The sequence below is a fragment of the Ochotona princeps genome, chromosome 4, assembly GCF_030435755.1.
Source record: "Ochotona princeps isolate mOchPri1 chromosome 4, mOchPri1.hap1, whole genome shotgun sequence".
In the NCBI taxonomy this organism is placed as follows: Eukaryota; Metazoa; Chordata; class Mammalia; order Lagomorpha; family Ochotonidae; genus Ochotona; species Ochotona princeps.
The window spans coordinates 14344477-14365284 of NC_080835.1; the positions used below are offsets into that span (position 1 = coordinate 14344477).

At 43.5% G+C, this 20808-nt stretch overlaps 1 protein-coding gene across 2 annotated transcripts in view; it reads left to right on the plus strand.

Annotated features, from left to right (window-relative positions):
* NUP160 (nucleoporin 160) overlaps positions 1-20808 on the plus strand; it is a 51278-nt gene that overhangs the window by 27000 nt on the left and 3470 nt on the right. For both annotated transcript variants that reach the window (XM_058663026.1, XM_004585324.4), the window contains exons 18-33: positions 477-610; positions 1652-1722; positions 2384-2543; positions 3622-3691; positions 4225-4323; positions 5506-5625; positions 8399-8494; positions 8599-8693; positions 8788-8884; positions 8972-9077; positions 12362-12522; positions 13376-13436; positions 14562-14672; positions 14866-14989; positions 17392-17493; positions 19987-20128. In XM_058663026.1, the coding sequence (XP_058519009.1) occupies positions 477-610; positions 1652-1722; positions 2384-2543; positions 3622-3691; positions 4225-4323; positions 5506-5625; positions 8399-8494; positions 8599-8693; positions 8788-8884; positions 8972-9077; positions 12362-12522; positions 13376-13436; positions 14562-14672; positions 14866-14989; positions 17392-17493; positions 19987-20128 (1749 nt within the window). The remainder of the gene's footprint in view (positions 1-476; positions 611-1651; positions 1723-2383; positions 2544-3621; positions 3692-4224; positions 4324-5505; positions 5626-8398; positions 8495-8598; positions 8694-8787; positions 8885-8971; positions 9078-12361; positions 12523-13375; positions 13437-14561; positions 14673-14865; positions 14990-17391; positions 17494-19986; positions 20129-20808) is intronic.

The following is a 20808-nucleotide window of genomic DNA, read 5'->3' on the forward strand; positions in this document are numbered from 1 at the left end:
CTTTCCAATAATAATAGTAAATCTTAAAAAAAAAAAAAAGAAAAGGGCTTGGCGGCGTGGCCTAGTGGCTAAGGTCCTCGCCTTGATCCCATATGGCCGCTGGTTCTAATCCCGGCAGCTCCACTTCCTCTCTGTCTCTCCTCCTCTCAGTATTTCTGACTTTGTAATGAAAATAAAATAAATCTTAAAAAAAAATGCTAAAAAAAAAAAAAAAAGAAAAGTAGCTCACTATGCCGCAATGCCCGCAGTTTATCTCACTGTGCCCATATGCCATAAGCTTTTTATTGTTTTCTCTATTTTCAGCCCCTCTAACTTGATGAGCTGTATGTCCCCCCACCCCCACAACTGTTACTATTAGGGAATCTGTTTTGCTGCTTGTTACCATAGTATAATAAAATAAAATAATTGAATTAAATTAAAATTAAAATAAGAGAGCCCTACCACTACTAATTCTGTTCTTACCCCATCATGAACAGGTGGTTCTGGGAGCTGGTCAGCTCTTTCAGGCTCAGCAAGACCTGTTGCATCGGACAGCCCCGCTGCTCTTATGTTATTACCTCATTAAGTGGAATAGTCAGTCCTTGGCAACTGATGTTCCAGTTGACACACTGTAAGTTTCATTATCTTCATGGTTTTTAAAATAGTACTTTTTTTTCCATTCTCTTAACAGCAGTTTTTTAGACATAACTTGCAAAATAATTTTGCCTTTAAGATATGGAGATCTTTTAGATGTTACGTTTTCTAAAAGTTTAAGGTAGCATATAAGAGTGAAAATAGAATCTGTTGCATAAATGAGGGTATCTTAGAAAGTTTGTGGGAAAACAATTAAAAGATGTTTATGGTGCAGCAAAGTATCATTTGAGGCCAATTCAGTCTTTAGTGTTTTCATAAATTGTATGTTCCATGAAGTTTTAGAGGACCCTTGTGTATTCATGGATTTCAAAATATTAAACATTTTTTATTGGGCTACTTTTAAGATTTTTTGGAGAGGTAAAACTGAAGAGACATTTTCCACCTGCTGGTTCACTCCACGTAGTCTCAACACCTATGTCTGGGCTTGTCCGCAGCCAAGAGCTCCACCCTGAGCTCACACGTGGGTGGCAGGGACCCAAGGAATTAGGACAGCTCCTAGCCACCTTCACAGGTGCATTAGCAGAAAGGTCTTTCAAACCAGCACTTTGATGTGAAATGCAGGCATTGCAGGTGGCACCATAACGTGTTGCCACCAAGTGCCGTTCACCCCATCCCCAAAGTGGCATCTTAACTGCTGTGCCAATGCTTGCCCTGTATTTCAAAATTCTTTACATCAAAATAAATTTGTAATTTTTTTCCCACAAACATTTTGAAGTACCCTTTATTTTGGAGGATAAATGATAAAATGTGTGTTTGTAGTGTACAAATTAACTGTATTGAAGACAAAATAATAAGATGAAGCTAGAAAGAAAATTTGGAAATTTCAAAATCCACGTGATCAGCAGATAAAACCCCGTGTGGGCTGTGGCCTCTCACAAACAGCTGGAGGGGTCATGGGCGACAGAGCTCTCGGGATATTCTTGGGTTGCCCTCATGCCTGCAGTGGAGTCAGCAGTTCATGGAGCTGACCTAACGTTTGCCATAGAAGAATTTGTAAAACTCCGCCTTTTTTTCCCAGGGAATCAAATCTTCAACACTTGTCAGTGCTGGAACTGACTGACTCTGGTACTTTAGTGGCAAATAAATTTGGTAAGTAGTGGACTGTGGGCATGGTTGATTTTAAAGTGAGGACTTACTACAGAGTCACTGAAGTGGTCTTTGGCTTCCCATGCTATGAAAAGGTTGGCTAGATTCCTGGCTGCACTTTCTGGGGCTGTTGCATCGGGTCTGACACTGCAGTTCCAGGTCAGATGTTGGGTCACGGTATGCATGCTACCATAGACCTGCGGCTTTCCCACTGTTGTCTTGCGCCTGAGATGAATTCAGCAACATTGTTTAAAAAGTTTACTAAGTTGTGATATTTTTTATGAACTTGTCTTGGACACAGAATATTTAAAAAGAGCCCTGCTTTATGCTTAAAATGGTCTACAGAATTCTGTGTTGTTTTAATATCGAATTTGTAATCTTAGAATTTTATTGTACAATTCCTGTGGAGGGTGTATAAGCATAATGAGATCAGTGAGAAGATGGCTGCAGTATTGATTTCAGTGCTTTTTTGTTGTTGTGTTTGCATAGAACTTCAGTTTATAAGCTGCTTTGATTTATATCACTAGTGACTTGATCTGTGATGCCTTTGTTATTTTGAAATGATAAATGTTCTCTGTGGTAGGCATAGAATGAATTCGTAGACCAGACCAAAGTTGATGTTGCTATCACAAGCTTGTTATTATCGTGACCTTTTCTTTTCAAGTGTCTAGCCCTCAGACAGTTGTGGAGTTATTCTTCCAAGAAGTTGCAAGAAAGCACATTATCTCTCATCTCTTCTCTCAGCCAAAGGCGCCTCTGGGCCAAACCGGATTGAACTGGCCTCAGATGATAGCCGCCATCACCAGTTACTTACTGCAGCTTTTGTATCCTTTCACTTAAAGGCACTGGAAAGAATCCAAATGAGCTGACTCTTATTCTGCCTGGGTAGTGAGGAGTTTTTTTCTTTTTCATCTTATTTCAAAGGCAGAGAAGACACATCTTGTATCTACCGATTCACTCCTTAAACACCGTCCAGTGTGCTTGCTAGCAGGAGAGGATCCCAGACATGAACCAGGCACTGAGATACAGACTTTATCTTGGTTTTTATTTTTTCTTCTTGTTTCCCCTAAAAATATTTGTTTATTTGAAAGGTAGAGTTACAGAAAGAGAAAGGCAGAGGTAGAAACCTTCATCTGCTAGTTTACTCCCAAAAGGCAACAGCCAGGCCTGGGTCAGGCCACAGCCACAAAGCAGTGAGCTTCATCTGGGTCTCCCAAGGATGGCAGGAACCCGAGAACCTGGGCTGTCTTCTGCTGCTCCCAGGGAGCTAAATTGGAAGTGTAGCATTTGATGCTTGAATGGGTACTTGTATGGGATCCCGCCCGGGAGCTTCACCTCGCCCCACCCACCCATATTATCTGATCATTGTATTTGTCTAATATTCAGACAAATATGTTATATAGAGAGACAAAAATGTGATGTAGAAAGAACAAATACTTGGTCACTTTTTGTTTGTTTTTTAATCTATCTCATAGATTTCTTTTTTTTTTTTTTTTGAAAGATTTATTCATTTTATTACAGCCAGATATACACAGAGGAGAGACAGAGAGGAAGATCTTCCGTTCGATGATTCACTCCCCAAGTGAGCGCAAAGGCCGGTGCTGCACTGATCCGAAGCCGGGAACCTGGAACCTCTTCCGGGTCTCCCACGCGGGTGCAGTGTCCCAGTGCATTGGGCTGTCCTCGACTGCCTTCCCAGGCCACAAGCAGGGAGCTGGATGGGAAGTGGAGCTGCCGGGACCAGAACCGGCGCCCATATGGGATCCCGGGGCTTTCAAGGCGAGGACCTCAGCCTCTAGGCCACACCGCCGGGCCCTATCTCATAGATTTCTAAGCATGATACTCAATATGTATGTTTAGGTTTTGTCAAAACTAAGATATCTCCTTAACAAATATAACTAGATGGCCAAGCAATCCTGGTTGTCTCTTTCTAGAATGCCTGATGGGAAACTGTCAGTATATACAGTTGCAGGTGAGTTCTGTTGAACAGAACAGGTGTAATCACTCTTAGGAATATAAAGATTGCAGGAATGTCTTGTTTGTAATGTTAACTACATTTTAATGGGGCTGAAAATAAAAACCATGATTTAAATTTGGCTGCACCAAGACATCACCCAAGATTTTCTTTATTACTTTCTTGATCATATCATTTCTAGCATAATTTTTTTCTGGATTATATCTCTTTTTCAGTTCTGTTTTTCTTTATAGTAATACCCTTGTCTTCATAGAAATCCATTTTGGAATCTAGTCAGTACATTGGTAAATACATGAAACTGGATAGTTAATGAGATGGTAAATTAGGATGTATGTTGCTGAATATTGAAGATTTCTAATCCAAAATAAGAATATATTAGTAGGATAACTTATCTGGAAATGATTTCAGACCATAAAACTTTGACATTAGTTGAAAGCTGTTTTCACCCCATCTTGAAAGACCTTGGAAATGAGTATCTCCTTTAAAAGTGCTTATTTTATAACCAGAAGTTACTTTCTGTGCTTTTAAAGGATTATATTCAACTGCTGCATCCCTGGTGTCAAGTCAATGTTGGTTCCTGTCGATTTATGCTGGGACGGTGTTACCTTGTTACAGGAGAAGGACAGAAGGTAAATTATTGGAAGGATGGATAGCTGTTAGTTCAGTGAGACCCTTAGACTGGGGGACATGACTGTTAGTGCAAATGAAGGGATGATATCATAATACACCTATCCTATTCCTTATGGTTTAGGTAAGACACAGGAAAATGAAAACATTAAAACTGTCCTGCTCCTGGTCAGGTGTTTTTAGAGATGTTTATTGTAAATTGAATTTATTTACTAATCACAGTAGTTTCGTTTATATTTATTATTTTGGTTTCATGATGCTTTTTAAGATTTATTTATTTGAGTGGCCAGTACTATGGTGTAGCGAATGAAGCCTCTGCTTGGCAATACTAGCATCCCGTGTGGGTGGCAGTTCAAGTCACTACTGTTCCAGTTCCTTGCTAATGCGCCTGGAACAGCAGCAAAGTACAGCCCAAGTGCTGGAGCCTCCGCACCCATGAGGGAGACCCAGAAAAGGCTGTACCAGCAGCAGTCATTTGGACGGTGAACCAATGGATGGAATTTATCTCTTTCTGTCTGTCTCTCCTTTGTAACTGTACCTTTCAGATAAATATCTTTGTAACAAAAGTGTAAAAAATGTAGGACTTATCTATTTGAAAGAGCAACAGAGGGTTCTATCTTGAGGTTCATTCTAAGTGGCAACAGCAGCCAGGTTGGTGCCAGGCTAAAACCAGGAGCTTGTAACTCTATTCTGGTTTCTTGCATTGATGGCAGAAGCCCAATTATTTGGGCCATCCATCACTGCCTCCCCAGGCACATCAGCAGGAAGCTGGATCAGATACAGTGTATCCTGAACTCAAACCAACTCTCACTATGGAATGCCAGTGTCTCAAGAGGCAACCTAAACCTCTGTGACACAACTCTGCAACACTTATACAGTAAGCTGTCACCTACCCACCACTCAAATTCTACATTGATTAACGTGTTACTGCACTTGTGTTCTTATACACCTGTCTATCCATTAGCCACCTTACTTGTTTTTTCTTAAAAAGTGGCTAAATTAAAAGGATGGTGGGCTTGCAGGGTAGATGGAATAACATCAGCATTTAAATAGGGCAGAAGTTGTGACTGTAGCAGCTTTAAAATTGTTTTCTCCTTTTGTAGCTTCTTGTTAGCACAGTTTCTCAGCTCTTTGCCTCGGAGTTATCTATTAGAAGTCACTTGGTAATCCTTCATTTCTTTCAGGCACTGGAATGTTTCTGTCAGGCAGCATCTGAAGTGGGCAAGGAAGAATTCTTGGATCGCTTGATTCGCTCCGAGGACAGGGAGACAGTGTCCACTCCCAAGCTGCAGTATTACGATAAGGTACCTTATGTCATGGCTTGGCTCTTCCTGAACCACCCTGTGTCAAAATGCATATGAAGTGCACTGCTTTGCTGTTTTTGAAGAAAAATAGTATAAAAATGTTATGTCTTCTTCAACTTCCAACTAAAAGAAAAAGATGAGTCTACCTAGAAAATTGGGGGGAAAATTTGTATTTGGCTATTTTTTATTTTTTACTTTAGTGGTATTCTCATCATGATATCATGTTACTAGAATTTTATTAGCTTATGTTTTGATAGTTTAAACAGATCAGATGGATTTGAAGAATCTATAAATGCCCATTTGAAATAGCGGCCAAATGTTTGTGACGCCTTTACAGCTCCTATTAGAAGGAGCTCACTCACAGAAACTTGTAAGAACCAGTGCTGGACCCCAAGGTGGGGATGAAAGATGTTAGACCTCACCCACTGAAAGAAGAACTAAGACATAGTGATACAGGATGGCCTCAAGTGCTCTTCACTGGAGCCTTTAGCCTGGTGGTCATTCACTAGGCCAGAATGCGGGCCACACAGTTAGGATGACAGGTGGGTAATGACCCATCCAGTTCCACTTAGGAAATCCTGACTGAATGGCTTTGCATATTATTGCTTAATTTGATGAAACTCAATTTCACCATATGACTATAAGCAATTCTCACAATGAAGCAAGTTGAAGAAATACTGACTGAAAGTAGAAGCAAATGAGGAAAGCGTACTCTACCTCCAGTTGAGTTTCTTCATCAGCCACTTGGTAAGGTAAAAATGGTGGCGCTGATAAGATCCGAATGGAAGGGACACATAGAGGCCAGCATGGTGGCCTAATTGACCTCCCTGTGCTGCCAGCCTCTCATAGGGGTGCTGGTGTATGTCCCGGCTGCTGCTCCACTTCCAATCCAGCTCCCTGCTTACAACCTGGGAAAGCCCAGGTACATGGGATCTTGCACCCTCATGAAAGACCCAGAAGAAGCTCCTAGCTCCTTGCTTCGGATCAGCTCAGCTCCTGCTATTGCAGCCATTTGGAGAGTGAACCAGAATATGGAAAACCCACTCTCTATAGCTCTCCTCTCTGTAAATCTGTCTTTCAAATAAAAATCTTAAAAGGGGAAAAAAAAGTAAGGTAAGTCACAATTGAATTTGTCAGGAAAGCCACTTTAAAATGAACCTTGAGTGTGAAATATCAATTCAGGATAGTATAAAACTATGAAAATAAGCTGTTAAGCATTTTAATCACCCATGGTGAAATACAGTTTGTTGAAAATCACTTTGGAAAACTGTCATTATTTTCAATAATTTCTAAATATATTCCGAAAGATGTACGTGCTTACAAAAGATACATGTAATTATGTTCCAAGGAGCATATTCATAAGGTGGTGTAGTTGAAACACCCCTAGCATCCACTCACAGAATGGATCCGTGAATCGTCTGTTTTTTCAACATAGTGAAGCACAGCAGCAGAGATGGGCCAGTGTTGTGCAGCAGGTGAAACTTCTGATTGGGATGCCAACAGCCCATATCAAAATGCCAATTCAAGTCCGCACCGTTCTACTTCTGGCTCCCTGCTGATGTTCTGGAAAGCAGCAGAGACTGGCCCAAGTGCTTGGGCTCCTGCTACCCGTTTGGGAAACCCAAATGGAGTTCTGGGCTTGTTGGCTTAGCCTGGTACAGCCCTGGCTGTTGTAGCCTTTTGGGGAGTGAACCAACAGATGAAAAATTTGCTCTCTGTTGAAAAAATAAATAAATAAATAACACCACAGCAATGAAATGAATACTGCATGTAATAAAGTAGACTGGTTTTACAAACAAGAGCAGGCAAATGTACACACAAAAAATCATACTATAAAGTTCTGGCTGTATTTTTGTTTTTTAAGACTACAGCAGATCACAAGGATACAATAGGAAATGTTCATCTTGGTACGAGATTGACTGGAAACATAGACTGGTAGGCTCCAAAGACCAGAGGCTAAAATTAAATCCCAATCTGCCCACTGTGTGACCTTGACCAAGCTCCTCTGCATTTTCAAGTGCAGAGGGTATACAAAGACCCAGATATACGAAGAGGAGAGACAGAGAAAAAGGTCTTCCATCTATGCTGGCTCACTCCCCAAGTGGCCACAACAACCGGAGCTGAGCTGATCTGAAGCCAGGAGTAAAGAGTTTCTTCCGGGTCTCCCACGTGGGTGCAGGGTTCAAAGGCTTTTGGCACGTTCCTGACTGCTTTCCCAAGCCATAGACAAAACTGGATGGTAAGTGGAGCAGCCGGGACACGAACTGGTGCCCATATAGGATCCCAGGACATGGAAGCAAGGACTTTGGTCACTAGGCTACCATGCCAGATGCAAAAATCTGGCTTTCAAAAAAAAACCAAATCTGGGCCCAGCCTAGCAGCTAAAGTCCTCACCTTGAATGCCCTGGGATCCCATATGGGCGCCGGTTCTAATCCCAGTAGCTCCACTTCCCATCCAGCTCCCTGATTGTGGCCTGGGAAAGCAGTCGAGGACGGCCCAATGGTTTGGGACCCTGCACCCGCGTGGGAGACCCAGAAGAGGTTCCTGGTTCCCAGCTTCAGATCGGCGCAGCACCAGCCGTTGCACTTAGTTGGGGAGTGAATCATCGAACGGAAGATCTTTCTCTCTGTCTCTCCTCTCTGTATATCTGACTTTGTAATAAAAATAAATAAATCTTTTAAAAAAAAAACAGATCTTTCAAAAACAAACATAATTCAGTTTTTGACATTACTATTATTAATTTTGATGGAATTTTTTCTTGTTTGCTCTTAGGTTTTACGTCTACTAGATGTTATTGGTTTGCCTGAGCTGGTTATTCAGTTGGCTACATCAGCAATAACTGAAGCAGGTGATGACTGGAAAAGTCAAGTAAGAACGAACTATAATTTAGTTGTTTTAGTTGACATTTGTTGTGGATGTGGATTTTACTCTCGGTTGCGCTTTTTTACATTTGATTTAAATCTGACGTGTAGGCCACCTTAAGGACATGCATTTTCAAGCATCATTTGGATTTGGGTCACAACAGCCAAGCATATGAGGCCTTAACCCAGATTCCTGATGCCAGCAGGTAATCTCCCAGTCCTCGTGGAGGGAAGGCAATTTAGCAGCCCCTCTTCACATGCCAAGATAGCTTACCCAACATCTTCTTTCTTTACTTTCAGGCAGTTAGATTGTTTGCGACAACTGGTGGTGGTTCTTTGTGAACGCTCGCAGCTGCAGGACCTTGTGGAGTTTCCCTATGTCAATCTGCATAATGAAGTAATTTTACTTACCCACTGATGCTCAGGACAACTCTGGTGGTGGCTGTGCTGGCTGCTAACCGCCACCTGTTTGTGTCTCCGTTAGGTCGTGGGAATCATTGAATCCCGCGCGAGAGCGGTGGACCTCATGACTCACAACTACTATGAGCTTCTCTATGCCTTTCACATCTACCGGCACAACTACCGCAAGGGTGAGCCACGGGCCTGTCTTGGCTGGAGGCAAGCTGGTGAACTTGCAGGCTACAAAAATATTGTGCATTTATCTTAACGCGATTTTTTTTATTACGTCTGAAAACAAAATTAGTTTAATTAGTTTCACCCTCCTAAAGATTTATCTATAAGCCTTGAAATATATGTACTTACTCCCATTATGGAACAGTCCCAAGGCATTTCCAGGGAATCTATTCCGGGTGTATCTTCTGTTCATTTAAAGAAAAGAAAGTACAGGGAGAAAACTCTTCCATCCTCTGATTTACTCCCCAAGCAGCTACAATGGCTAGAGCTGAGTCGATCAGGAGCCTGGAGCCAGGAGCTTCTTCCAGGTCCCCCACATGGCTACAGGGTCCCTGAGCCTCTGGCTGTCCTCAACTGCTTTCCCAGGCCACAAGTAGGGAGCTGGATGGGAAGTCGAGCGGCCAGGATGTGAACTGGCACCCATATGGGGTCCTGACACATGCAAGGCTCACTTGGGGAGTGAATCATTGGACGGAAGAAAATAAATGATTTTCAATTCCTATGCCATTTTGCATTTGACACTCTTGCTTTTGTCGATTCTTGCAGCACTTTGCTTCATCATCTGGATATGGTAGATGGTGTTCCTCATAAGCTAGCTTGAATCTTCCTTCAGTTTTGGGTAAAATGCTTAAAAAGAGGTATAGATTGGACATTCCATAGTTATCAAATGGTATCCTAGTGAACTTCATGAAGATTTACTTATTTTGAAAGAATTCCAGAGAGATAGGTGGGTAGAGAGATCTTCCATCCACTGTTTGACTCCCCGGATGTCTGTGGCGGCCAGCATTGGACCAGGCTGACGTCAAGCCAGAAGCTTCCTCTGGTCCCCTACGTGAATCGGGAGTGGCTGCTGCCTGTTGTAGGCCATTAGCAAGAAGCTGGATTGGAAGAGGAGCAGCCTGGACACAAAGTGGTGCCTAAATGGGAAGCTGGTAGTGCAGCTTCACCCATCACATCACAGTGCTGACTCCCTTCTTAAACTTCTTAATTGAAAAGTCTATCCTCTGAACATATAACTATATAATACCCTTAGCCTAAATTTACTTATTTTAGTTTCTCCTTACTGCTCTTTCATTCCTCCTTCTCATTATCTTTTATTTTATTGACTTATCTTCACTGATCTATTGAGAATAAATTGCAGATATCATAACAAAAATGTTTCAGACATCTCTTCTTGATATTTTCATATAGTTGTCAGAGTAACAATATGTCTAATTCATTTACTAAATTAAAATTTCAGTAACATGCTTTTACTTAATGTACTGCTTATATCGGGATTTTGCTAGTCATCATCATGTTTTTTATAGCACACTGCTCCGTATTGCCTTTACTGTGATCTAGGTTCATGCATTGCACATTTAATTCTTCTGTTTATTTTTTAGAATTTATTCTATTTATTGATTTGAAAGAGCAACAGAGGGGAAGACAGATTTTTTCCATCTGAAGAATAATGATCAGGCATTTTTATAGAATGCCTCTTCATTTTATTTGTATAGCTAAAATGAAAGGAATGCAAATTTGTTTCCAGACCATACTGTATAAGATAATCATTTTAGTTTCTCTTTGAAACACCTAATATTTTTCCTATCATTTTTACCCAGTGTTTTTTATTCAATTTCTTGCTGGTTTTTATGGGGCAGAGTGGAGAAAATTTTTTCTTTTAAGTAATTTGTAAGAGCATCATGACTGCTAAGTATTAAACATGTATTTATTCATTTGAAAGTCAGAGAGGAGGAGAAGCACACGAAGCAAAGAGACAGAAGATCTCCATCAGCTGATTGACAGCCCCCCGCCCCCAGAGGGCCACCCCGCGGACAGGCCAGAGCCAGACCCCAAAGCTGGGCTTTTCCCAGGCTATTAGCAAGGAACCAGATCAGAAATGAGCAGTCAGGACACAAACCTGTGTCCTGGGTGGGATGTTAGCATCGCAAGCAACAGACTTCCCTTTTATGCCGCAATGCTGGCGCCTGGATAGAGTTCATTTGTAGCCATATTCTTATGTTCCTAAGTAGGAAAACATGCTTTCTTCTTTGTTTTCTTGACTCCTGCAAGATGGTAAATGTAGAGAAGCTTCTCATTGTTGGCTGATACAGTTATCACCCATTGTATCAGCTTTGTTAGGACCAGTTTAACAATGTTTGTGTTGTTCTAGCTTTTTTGGAACAAGGCTGTGCTGATGCTGCTTTTCTTTCTTTTTTGTTTAGTTTTGTTTTTTAAGATTAATTTATTTTTATTAGAAAGGCAGAATTAGAGAAGGAGAACAGAGATCCTCCATCCACTGGTTGAACTTTGAAGGCATTACATGGAGTGAAATAAGCAGTGAGAAAAGACAAATACTACATGATTCTAGCAAGTGAATTCATATAGAAGGAAGTAAAATAGTGGCCACGGCCTGGAGTTGGGGAGAGCAGGGAGCCAGCCACGTCGTAACTGCTGGGCCAGGCACCACAGCCCTCAATTCTATGCTACATTTCGTTCCCATGTGTGTTTTTCCCTTCCTTATGGCTGAGTAATATTCCATTGTATCTGTACCACGTTTTGCTCTCCGTCCATTGGTGGACAATGAAGGCTTCTGAGTTTTGACTGTTGTAATGCTGCTCTGTATGTATATGATTAAACAAATATCTCTTCAAGACCCTGCTTTCCTTTCTTTTGGAAACAAATCAATAATTAGAAGAATTACTGGATCATATGGGGTTTGTTTTGTAATTTTTTGAGGAACCATCTTACTGTTTACTATAGCTGTGGGACCATTTTACATTCCCAATGCCAATACACAGGGTTCCAGTCTCTTCACATCCTTTTCAACACATTTTTTGCTTTTTGTTTTATTTCAAATTTTGCTGTTGAGGCTGGCTTTATGGCATAGCAGGTTAAACCACAATTTTCATGACCCCAGCATCCATGTCAAAGTGCAGCTTGGAGTCCTGGCTGCTTCATTTCTTTGCTGCCTGATAACACACCTAAGAAAGCAGTGGAACCCAGCCACCCAGGTGGGGGACCCAGATGAAGCTTTTGGCTTCAGCCTGCCCAGACCTAGCTGTTGGGACCATTTGGGAGAGTCAAACGGCAGATGGAAAAATTCTTTTCTTTCCCCTCCCTTCTCTCTTTCTTCCTCCTTGTTTGGTGCTCTGGCTTTCAAATAAATAAATCTTTACAAAGATGATTTAATATTTGGTATGTGTATCTCTAGAGAACATATTTGTGAAGTCCTGACGTCCAGTGTCCTGTTGCCTTACAGCTGGCACGGTGATGTTTGAATATGGAATGCGTCTTGGCAGAGAGGTTCGAACTCTTCGGGGACTCGAGAAGCAAGGCAACTGCTACCTGGCTGCCATTAATTGTTTACGGCTGATTCGTCCAGAGTATGCGTGGATTGTGCAGCCAGCATCTGGCGCAGTGGTATGAGAACGTTCCGTCCTGGAATTAAAGATCATTTAGACTGTATGGTCTGGCCCCTTTAAAACTGTGATTTCAGCCTGGGCTCTTGGCTTGGCTGCTAAGACAGCTGTATCCCGTGTCCAAGTGCCTGGTTTCACACTAGGCTCTGGCGCCTCCCGACTTCTGTTTCCTGCTTAGGCAAACCCTGAGAACTACTGCATATGGTAGGGGACCTGAGTTGAATTCTTGGATCCAGGCTTTGTCCCGACCAAAGTATTACAAGTGATTTTGGACAAATTAAGCAAATCTCACTATGAATGTGTTGTTAGTATTTTGCTAATCCTTTATCCTCCTGCATACAAGAGGGATAATTCCTACCTTTAGACAACAGTAAATGAAATTTACTGTCATGTGAGTAGATTGCTTAGAGTGAAAAATAATGGGTGGCCTACAGAAGGTGCTGCACGTGGTAGCTGCTTTGATTTCAGTTGTGTTGGTTAATTTAAACTGCAGTCATTGTCGTAAAGGACATATAGCAGTAGTGTTTCCTTTTGTGCCAGGGTCACATATGCCCAGCTACTTCTGTGAAATAGTTTGTACATTTCCTAAGTCATTGCCCAGGGTTGTCAGCAGAGAACAGCTCTGGTAGGTATATCCATGTCCTTAGACTCAGTGACATGTTTATAGCTAAGTGAGTCAGCTTGGCAAACAACTCCATTTTTTTGATAATTGTAGGATCTTGTAAGACAAACTGTGCTAGTTTAAATAAAAATCATTTCTGTTGAGAATTCAAGCAGGAAAGATGTGAATTGAAGTAAATGGTAGTAAAATAAATCACTAATGTTCACCATTAATCACTGGTTTGTCTCCTCAGTATGATCGCCCGGGAGCGTCTCCCAAGAGGAATCATGATGGAGAATGCACGGCCGCCCCAGGTGAGCCGAGGTCACAGGCTGGCCCTTGGCTGGACTTTACATGTGACATGTAATTAGCACTAGTTACACTCTAACATTACATATTACTACTTTGCTGTGTACCAAATAAATATACCTTCTCTAACATTGTAAAAGAAAAAGTTATAATTTTTAAAGTTTTTCACATCCTAACCTGCTAAAGGTTGTGTGACTGCCTTCTGGAATGTCTGCCGGACAGTTATGAGGTCTAGCCATTCAGACACCCACCCCGGTATTGCCATGCTGCTTGCTCAGGCAGACCCTCAGGGGCAGTGGCGATAGCTCAAGTAATCGGATTCCTGCCACCCAAGTGTAAGACAGAGAGTGAATCAGCAGATGGGAGGAGCATGTTCTCCTACATGTTTTGTCTCTCAAAGGAAATTTAATAATGTTGTACAGAAGTATGAGAAACAAGAGCTCTTAAAAAACTGATGTTCTGTTGCCTTCTGGCTTGATGCCATACTTTGTAAAAACCTATTCCTTTTACGTTACCACATGTGCCTGAGAGTCTTTCACAAAGAGCCTGTACTCTTGGTTTTGGACACTTTTCATTCTGCCATTCTCACCATGAGCAGGTTCCTTTCTTACTGGTATAAAGTAACTTGTGTTATTAGTGTTTTATTATGACTCAGTTTTACAGGTCAAGCAGGATGCTACTTAGGTTGCCTTTTATCGAGTCATTTTTTTCCTTTTCTCCATGCCTTTGCAAAGTCTTACTTAATCTTTAAAAGAAAATGACGGGACAGTAGCTGTTGCCTGTGACACCAGGTTCCGTGGAAGCACTGGTTCAAGTCTAGCAGCTCTATTTCCTATCCAGTTCCCTGGTAATGGACCTGGGAAAGCAGAGAGAAATAGCCCAAGCACCAAGGCTCCTGCCACTCACACAGGAGACAACAGTGGACCCCTGGTTTTGATCTGTCCCTGCCTTAACTGTTGCTTTTTGGGGATGAACCAGCAAATAGAAGATCTTTCTCTCACTGTCTCTGTGTCACTCTGTCTTTCAAATAAATAAAACGTTAACCTTTTTTTAGAAGCAATAAGAGAGGTTGAATTAATCTAGTGTAGATACTTCCTCATGGATTTGAAAATACTTTTCTTGGTTTCTAGCAAATCGGCAGATTGAAATCCTTGAACTAGAAGACCTGGAGAGGGAGTGTTCTTTGGCTCGCATCCGCCTTACTTTGGCTCAGCACGATCCGTCGGCCGTTACCATCGCAGGTAGAGGTTCAGCAGGTGCAGCTTCTGGCTGTGGGTACTACAGTGCATTTTAGGACCAGACGATGGAGCTGGTGTGCTAGGTGCTGATAAAGCATGACATTGTTGTTCTGAGATATTCATCAATGAAGGGAAGTCACTAGTCTAATTTGCATATGTCCTTGAGTACACTGAATAGCCTTTTCTGTTTCTACAGGAAGTTCATCGGCAGAGGAAATGGTGACACTCTTGGTTCAGGCTGGCCTCTTTGACACTGCCATATCACTGTGCCAGACTTTTAAGCTTCCCCTAACACCAGTCTTTGAGGGACTTGCTTTCAAGTATGTATAAAGTTATTGTCTTAATTTTCTTTTATTTATTAAAATTTATTTGGGAGCCGGTGTTGCTGCGTAGAAGATAATGCCAGCATCCCATATAGGTCCCAGTTCAAGTTCAGTCTGCTCCGCTTCTGATACAGCTCCCTGCTGATGTGCCTGGGAAAGCAGCAGAAGGTAGCCCTAGCACTGGGGCCTCTGCACTAATGCAGTAAACACATAAAGGCAGTTGCTAAGGGAAACTGAGAGAGATCTTTCATGTACTCATTGGCTCCCCAGGTGACTGCAGTGCCCATAGACTGGGCCAGGCTAAAGCCAGGAGTCCAGAGCTCCACTTGTATCTGCCATGTGAGTGGCAGCAACCCAAACAGTGAGGCCATCTTCTGCCTTCCCAGCTGCAGTAAACGAAACTAGATGAGAAGTGGAGTAGTTGAGATTTGAATCAACTCTCAGGGGTTCTGGCACAACCCAAGCCAGCGTTAGTTTTGTCTTGTTTTATTTTTCTGGCATGTGATTTTACATAGATAACTTGTGTATTCCATTCAGTCTAATTTGCCCCTCTAATTTTAAAAATGTTCCCCTCCATTTTTATTTTTTCCAAAGATTTTATTTTGGCCCGGAGCTAAGCATAGTGGCTAAAGTCCTTGCCGTGCACATGCCAGAAACCCATGTGGGCACTGGTTCTAATCTCGGCGGCCCCACTTCCCATCCAGCTCCCTGCTTGTGGCCTGGGAAAGCAGTCGAGGGTGGCCCAAAGCCTTGGGGCCCTGCACCTGTGTGGGAGACCCAGAAGCGGCTCCTGGCTCCTGGCTTCAGATTGGCTCAGCACCGGCCGTTGCTGCCGCCTGGGGAGTGAATCATCAGAAGGAAGATCTTCCTCTCTGTCTCTTCTCCTCTCTGTCCACCTTTCCAATAAAATAAATAAATCTTAAAAAAATCAGTTATTGGAAAGACTGTGCCGATCAGGAGCCAGGAACTTCTTTCCGGGTCTCCCACGCAGGTGCAGAGTCCCAAGGCTTTGGGCTGTCGTCGACTGCTTTCCCTGGCCACAAGCAGGGACCTGGATGGGAAATGGAGCTGCTGGGACCAGAACCAATGCCCATATGGGGTCCCAGCGCGTTCAAGGCAAGAACCTTAACCATTACACTGTCGCATCGGGCCCAAAATAAATAAATCTTTAAAAAAAAAAAAGGGGCCCTGCAGCGTGGCCTAGCAGCTTAAGTCCTCGCCTTGAACGCCCCGGGATCCCATATGGGCGCCGGTTCTAATCCCGGCAGCTCCACTTCCCATCCAGCTCCCTGCTTGTGGCCTGGGAAAGCAGTCGAGGACGGCCCAAAGCTTTGGGAGCCTGCACCCGCGTGGGAGACCCGGGAGAGGTTCCTGGCTTCTGGCATCGGCGCACACTGGCCATTGCGGCTCACTTGGGGAGTGAAACATCGGACGGAAGATCTTCCTCTCTGTCTCTCCTCTTCTCTGTATATCTGACTTTGTAATAAAATAAATAAATCTTAAAAAAAAAAAAAAGATTTTATTTTGTTTGAAAAGCAGGGAGATGCAGAGATGGTGGTAGAGAGTCCATCTGCTCTTTGACTCTCCAAATGGCTGCTGTGGCCAGGGCTGGGCTAGGCCAGGCGGAAGCTGGAAAGTCAGGAGATTCTTCCCACTGACCTGTGTAAGTGCAGGAACTCCAGCACTTGACTTCTGCTTTCCAGGCCATTAGCCAGGAGCTGGATCAGAAGTGGAGCAGCTGGAGCTTGAGCTGGCGCCCATATGGGATGCCAGCATCATAGGTGGTAGTTTTGCCCACTATGCCATCATTCTAGGCCTCATTAAAATATTCCTTTTGGGACCGGCATGGTGGTTTATCAGGCTAATCCTCCATCTACAAGTTCTGACATCCGTTAATGGCTCTGGTTCGTGTCCCGGCTGCTCCACTTCCCATCCAGCTCCCTGTTTGTGGCCTGGGAAAGCAGTCGAGGATGGCCCAAAGCCTTGGGACCCTGCACCCGCGTGGGAGACCTGGTCAAGTCTCCTGACTGCTAGCTTTGGTTCGGTTCAGCTGTTGCTGTTGTGGCCGCTTGGGGAGTGACCTACCAGATGGAAGCTCTCTCCCCGTCTTGCCTCTTCCTGTGGGTAGATCTGCCTTTCAATAAAAATAAATCTTTAAAAAAGATTAAAAATGTTTCTTTTTCACATTGTATGCCTAACTATATGTCAGCTGGTTTGTGGATTGGAGATGTATTTAGATTTTCACATCGTCAGCAGTTGCTCATTGCCATGGGTTCATCTGGTAGTAAACTGGGAAGCTGACTAGAATGATTGTGGTCTTCTGTCTCTGATTTGAGTAGCAAAATGAAGCCGTGAGTTTGAGCAGTGGATTTACTTGTGGGAAACCGTGTTCTCTGCAGATGCATCAAGTTGCAGTTTGGAGGAGAAGCCGCACAAGCTGAAGCCTGGGCTTGGCTGGCAGCCAATCAGCTGTCCTCTGTCATCACTACTAAAGAGTCCAGGTGCGTAGTTGTGCTCATCTGGTTCTTGGGAGGGCTCACCTGCTCAAAATGATAGCTTTTTTTCTTTTTGTTTTTAAGATTGATTTATTTGAAACGCAGAGTGAATGTTTTTGTTCTTTTCAAAAGTAGCAGCTTAATCTATTGTACCAAAGTGCCTCCCCTTTAGCTTTCTTTGGTTAAATTGTCCTATACAAATAATTTTGTTCTTTTTCTTTCTTTTTAAGTGATTTATTATTCAAGTGACTGAGGGCTCTTGGTCATTAGGCCACAACTGGAAGCCAGAAACTCAATACAGATCACCCAGCTGGGTAGCAGGAGCCCGAGCCAAGTGTTAGGCCCAGCATGGTGGCCCAGTGGCTAAAGCCTCACCTAGCAAGTGCTGGGATCCCACATGGGCACTCGTTCGTGTCCCAGCTGCTCCACCTCCCGTCCAGCTCCCTGCTTGTGTCCTGGGAAAGCAGTCAAGGAAGGCCCAAAGCCTTGGGACCCTGCACCTATGTGGGAGACCCAGAAGTGTCTTCTGGCTTCTGGCTTCGGATTGCTCAGCTCCAGCATTGTAGCCATTTGGGAAAGTGAACCAGCAGATGGAAGACCTTCCCCCCTCTGTAAATCTGCCTTTCCAATTAAAAAAAAAAAGGCAAAAACAGGTGACAGACCTCCAGTATGAGCCATTGGTGGTACAGGGTCCAGGTTTACTTGGTTCAGAGTGATGGTCTTTTCCCCCACTCCTTGCATGTTTGTCCTCCCACCGTCCTCTTGTAGCACGGCTCTGGCTGCTCGTTAGTGGTCTGCCACATCAGCCCCTCGGTCTATCACACCTTCAGATCCTCTCTCCACCTGCTTTCCCAGTATACACAATGAGTGTCCTCTGCATGTGCATCCGTTTCTTCAGGATATTCCTATGACAACTGTGACCCTCAGTAAGCTTTGCTCTGTGAATTTGCTTTGTCCTGTAAACGATACAGGTTGATTTGACTCCTGGATGGGGAGGCTGGGAAGAGGCAGGGCCTTGTTACTGTGACATCCCTTTGCAGAAGGCAGAAGGGCAAGAAGGGCAGGAGGGCCAAGCGTGCTTTTGTAATCATTCACTCCACAACAATGAACATATTCCTGTAATGACAGCACTATTATCATAATCCCTGATTGTCACTAGATTTTCTCCCAACACTGTTGCATGAAGAATTACTTTTCCCATAAAGGAAAACACAGACCATAACAGAAATTCACTAATACTAGTTTTCAAGCCCTAAATGATCACATCAGAATCCTGTGTTAAAACAGACGCTGGGGTGGTGCCTCAGCGCCCAGGGTCAGCTGCTGCTCAGAGTGCCTCCAGCTGGAGTCTGCTCTCACACTCCAGCTCTCAGCTCATGCTCCTGGAAGGCAGTAAAGGCCTAAGTACTTGGGTCCCTACCACTCATGTGGGAGACCTGCTGGAGTGCTCTGCTGCTGGCTTCAGCCTAGCCCAGCTCTGGCCCTTGCAGACATTGGAAGAATGAACCAGCACATGGAAGATCTCTAAATTTCCACTCCACCTGCCAAAGAAATGAGAAAAACACAAAACCCACACAGGTTGAGATACTACCCTAGTCTTCTAATTCAGAATTTACGCATACCCCAGTGGTAGTTCAGCTTTGAAACCAGTGATCTGAGCCAGTTTCCTTTTTTTAGAAGTCATAAAAGAAAGATAAATTGTATATAGTCAAAATAAATATGTGATTAAGTAGGAACAAAACACAAAAATCCAATTAACTCTTTTTTTAAGATTTATTTATTTTTATTTGAAAGTTAGATATACCGAGGTGGAGAGACAGAAACATCTTCCATCTGTTGATTCACTCCCCAAGCAGCTGCAATGGCTGGAGCTGAGCCAATCTGAAGCCAGGATCCCAGAGCCTCTTCTGGGTCTCCCATGCGGGTATAGGGTCCTAAGACCTTGAACTGTCCTCAACTGATTTCCCAGGCCACAAGGAGGTATCCCACATGGGATCCCAGGTGTGCAAGGCAAGGACTCTAGCCGCTAAACTACCATGTTGGGCCCCAGTTATCTGGTTTCTAATAGTGTTCCCTGGGCCCAGCACGAAAGCCTGGTGGTTAAAGTCCTTGCCTTGCAAGCGCCGGGATCCCATATAGGCACCGGTTCTAATCCCAGCGGCCCCGCTTCCCATTCAGCTTATGGCCTGGGAAAGCAGCTGAGGATGGCCCAAAACCTTGGGAGCCTGCACACGCGTGGGAGACCTGGAAGAACTCCTGGCTCCTGGCTTTGGATTGGCTCAGTTCCAGCCATTGCAGCCACTTGGGGAATGAACCATCAGATGAAAGATCTTCCTCTCTGTCTCTCCTCCTCTCTTTCCAATAAAAATAAATAAATCTTATAATAAAATAGTGTTCCCCTAAGTCACATTGACCCTAATGATAGGTACCTTTTAGCTAAATTAGGAATAATCAGTTATGGTACTATTAAGAATTTGAAGCTCATCTGTTCTTTTTCAGTGCTACTGATGAAGCCTGGCAACTATTATCAAATTACCTAGAAAAATACCAAGTCCAGAATAATTTGTATCACCACTGTGTAATCAACAAGCTTTTATCTCATGGAGTGCCTCTGCCTAATTGGCTCATAAATAGTTACAAGGTAAGTGGTATTCCAGGAAGAGAGTGTGAGCCCACTGTATCACTAAATAATGTTCTGGTACGGCTGAAAAGGAAGTGATGAAGGGGCAGTAATTGTGGCACAGTGGGCTAAACAGCAGCTTGGGACATGTGCCTCCCTTTGGGAGCGATGGTTCAGTTTCCAGCTCTTCAGCCTCTGATACAGCTCCCTGTATTACAGGAAGCGGTGGATGAGGGCTCACCAGGGGCCCTGCAACCCATGGGAGACGCAGATGGAGTTATAAGAGCCTGGCTCTTGCAGGCATTTGTTGAATGAACCAGTGGAGATTTGTCTTTCAGGTAGCTGAAAAGATAAGCATTTTTTAAGCAGTGAAACAGTGAAATAATTGTTTATGTCACTGACATTCTTTTTTTTTTTTTTTAAAGATTTATTTTTATTACAAAGTCAGATATACAGAGAGGAGGAGAGACAGAGAGGAAGATCTTCCGTCCGATGATTCACTCCCCAAGTGAGCCGCAACGGCCGATGCGTGCCGATCCGTGCCGATCCGAAGCCAGGAACCAGGAACTTCCTCCAGGTCTCCCACGCAGGTGCAGGGTCCCAAGGCTTTGGGCCGTCCTTAACTGCTTTCCCAGGCCACAAGCAGGGAGCTGGAAGGGAAGTGGAGCTGCCGGGATTAGAACCGGCGCCCATATGGGATC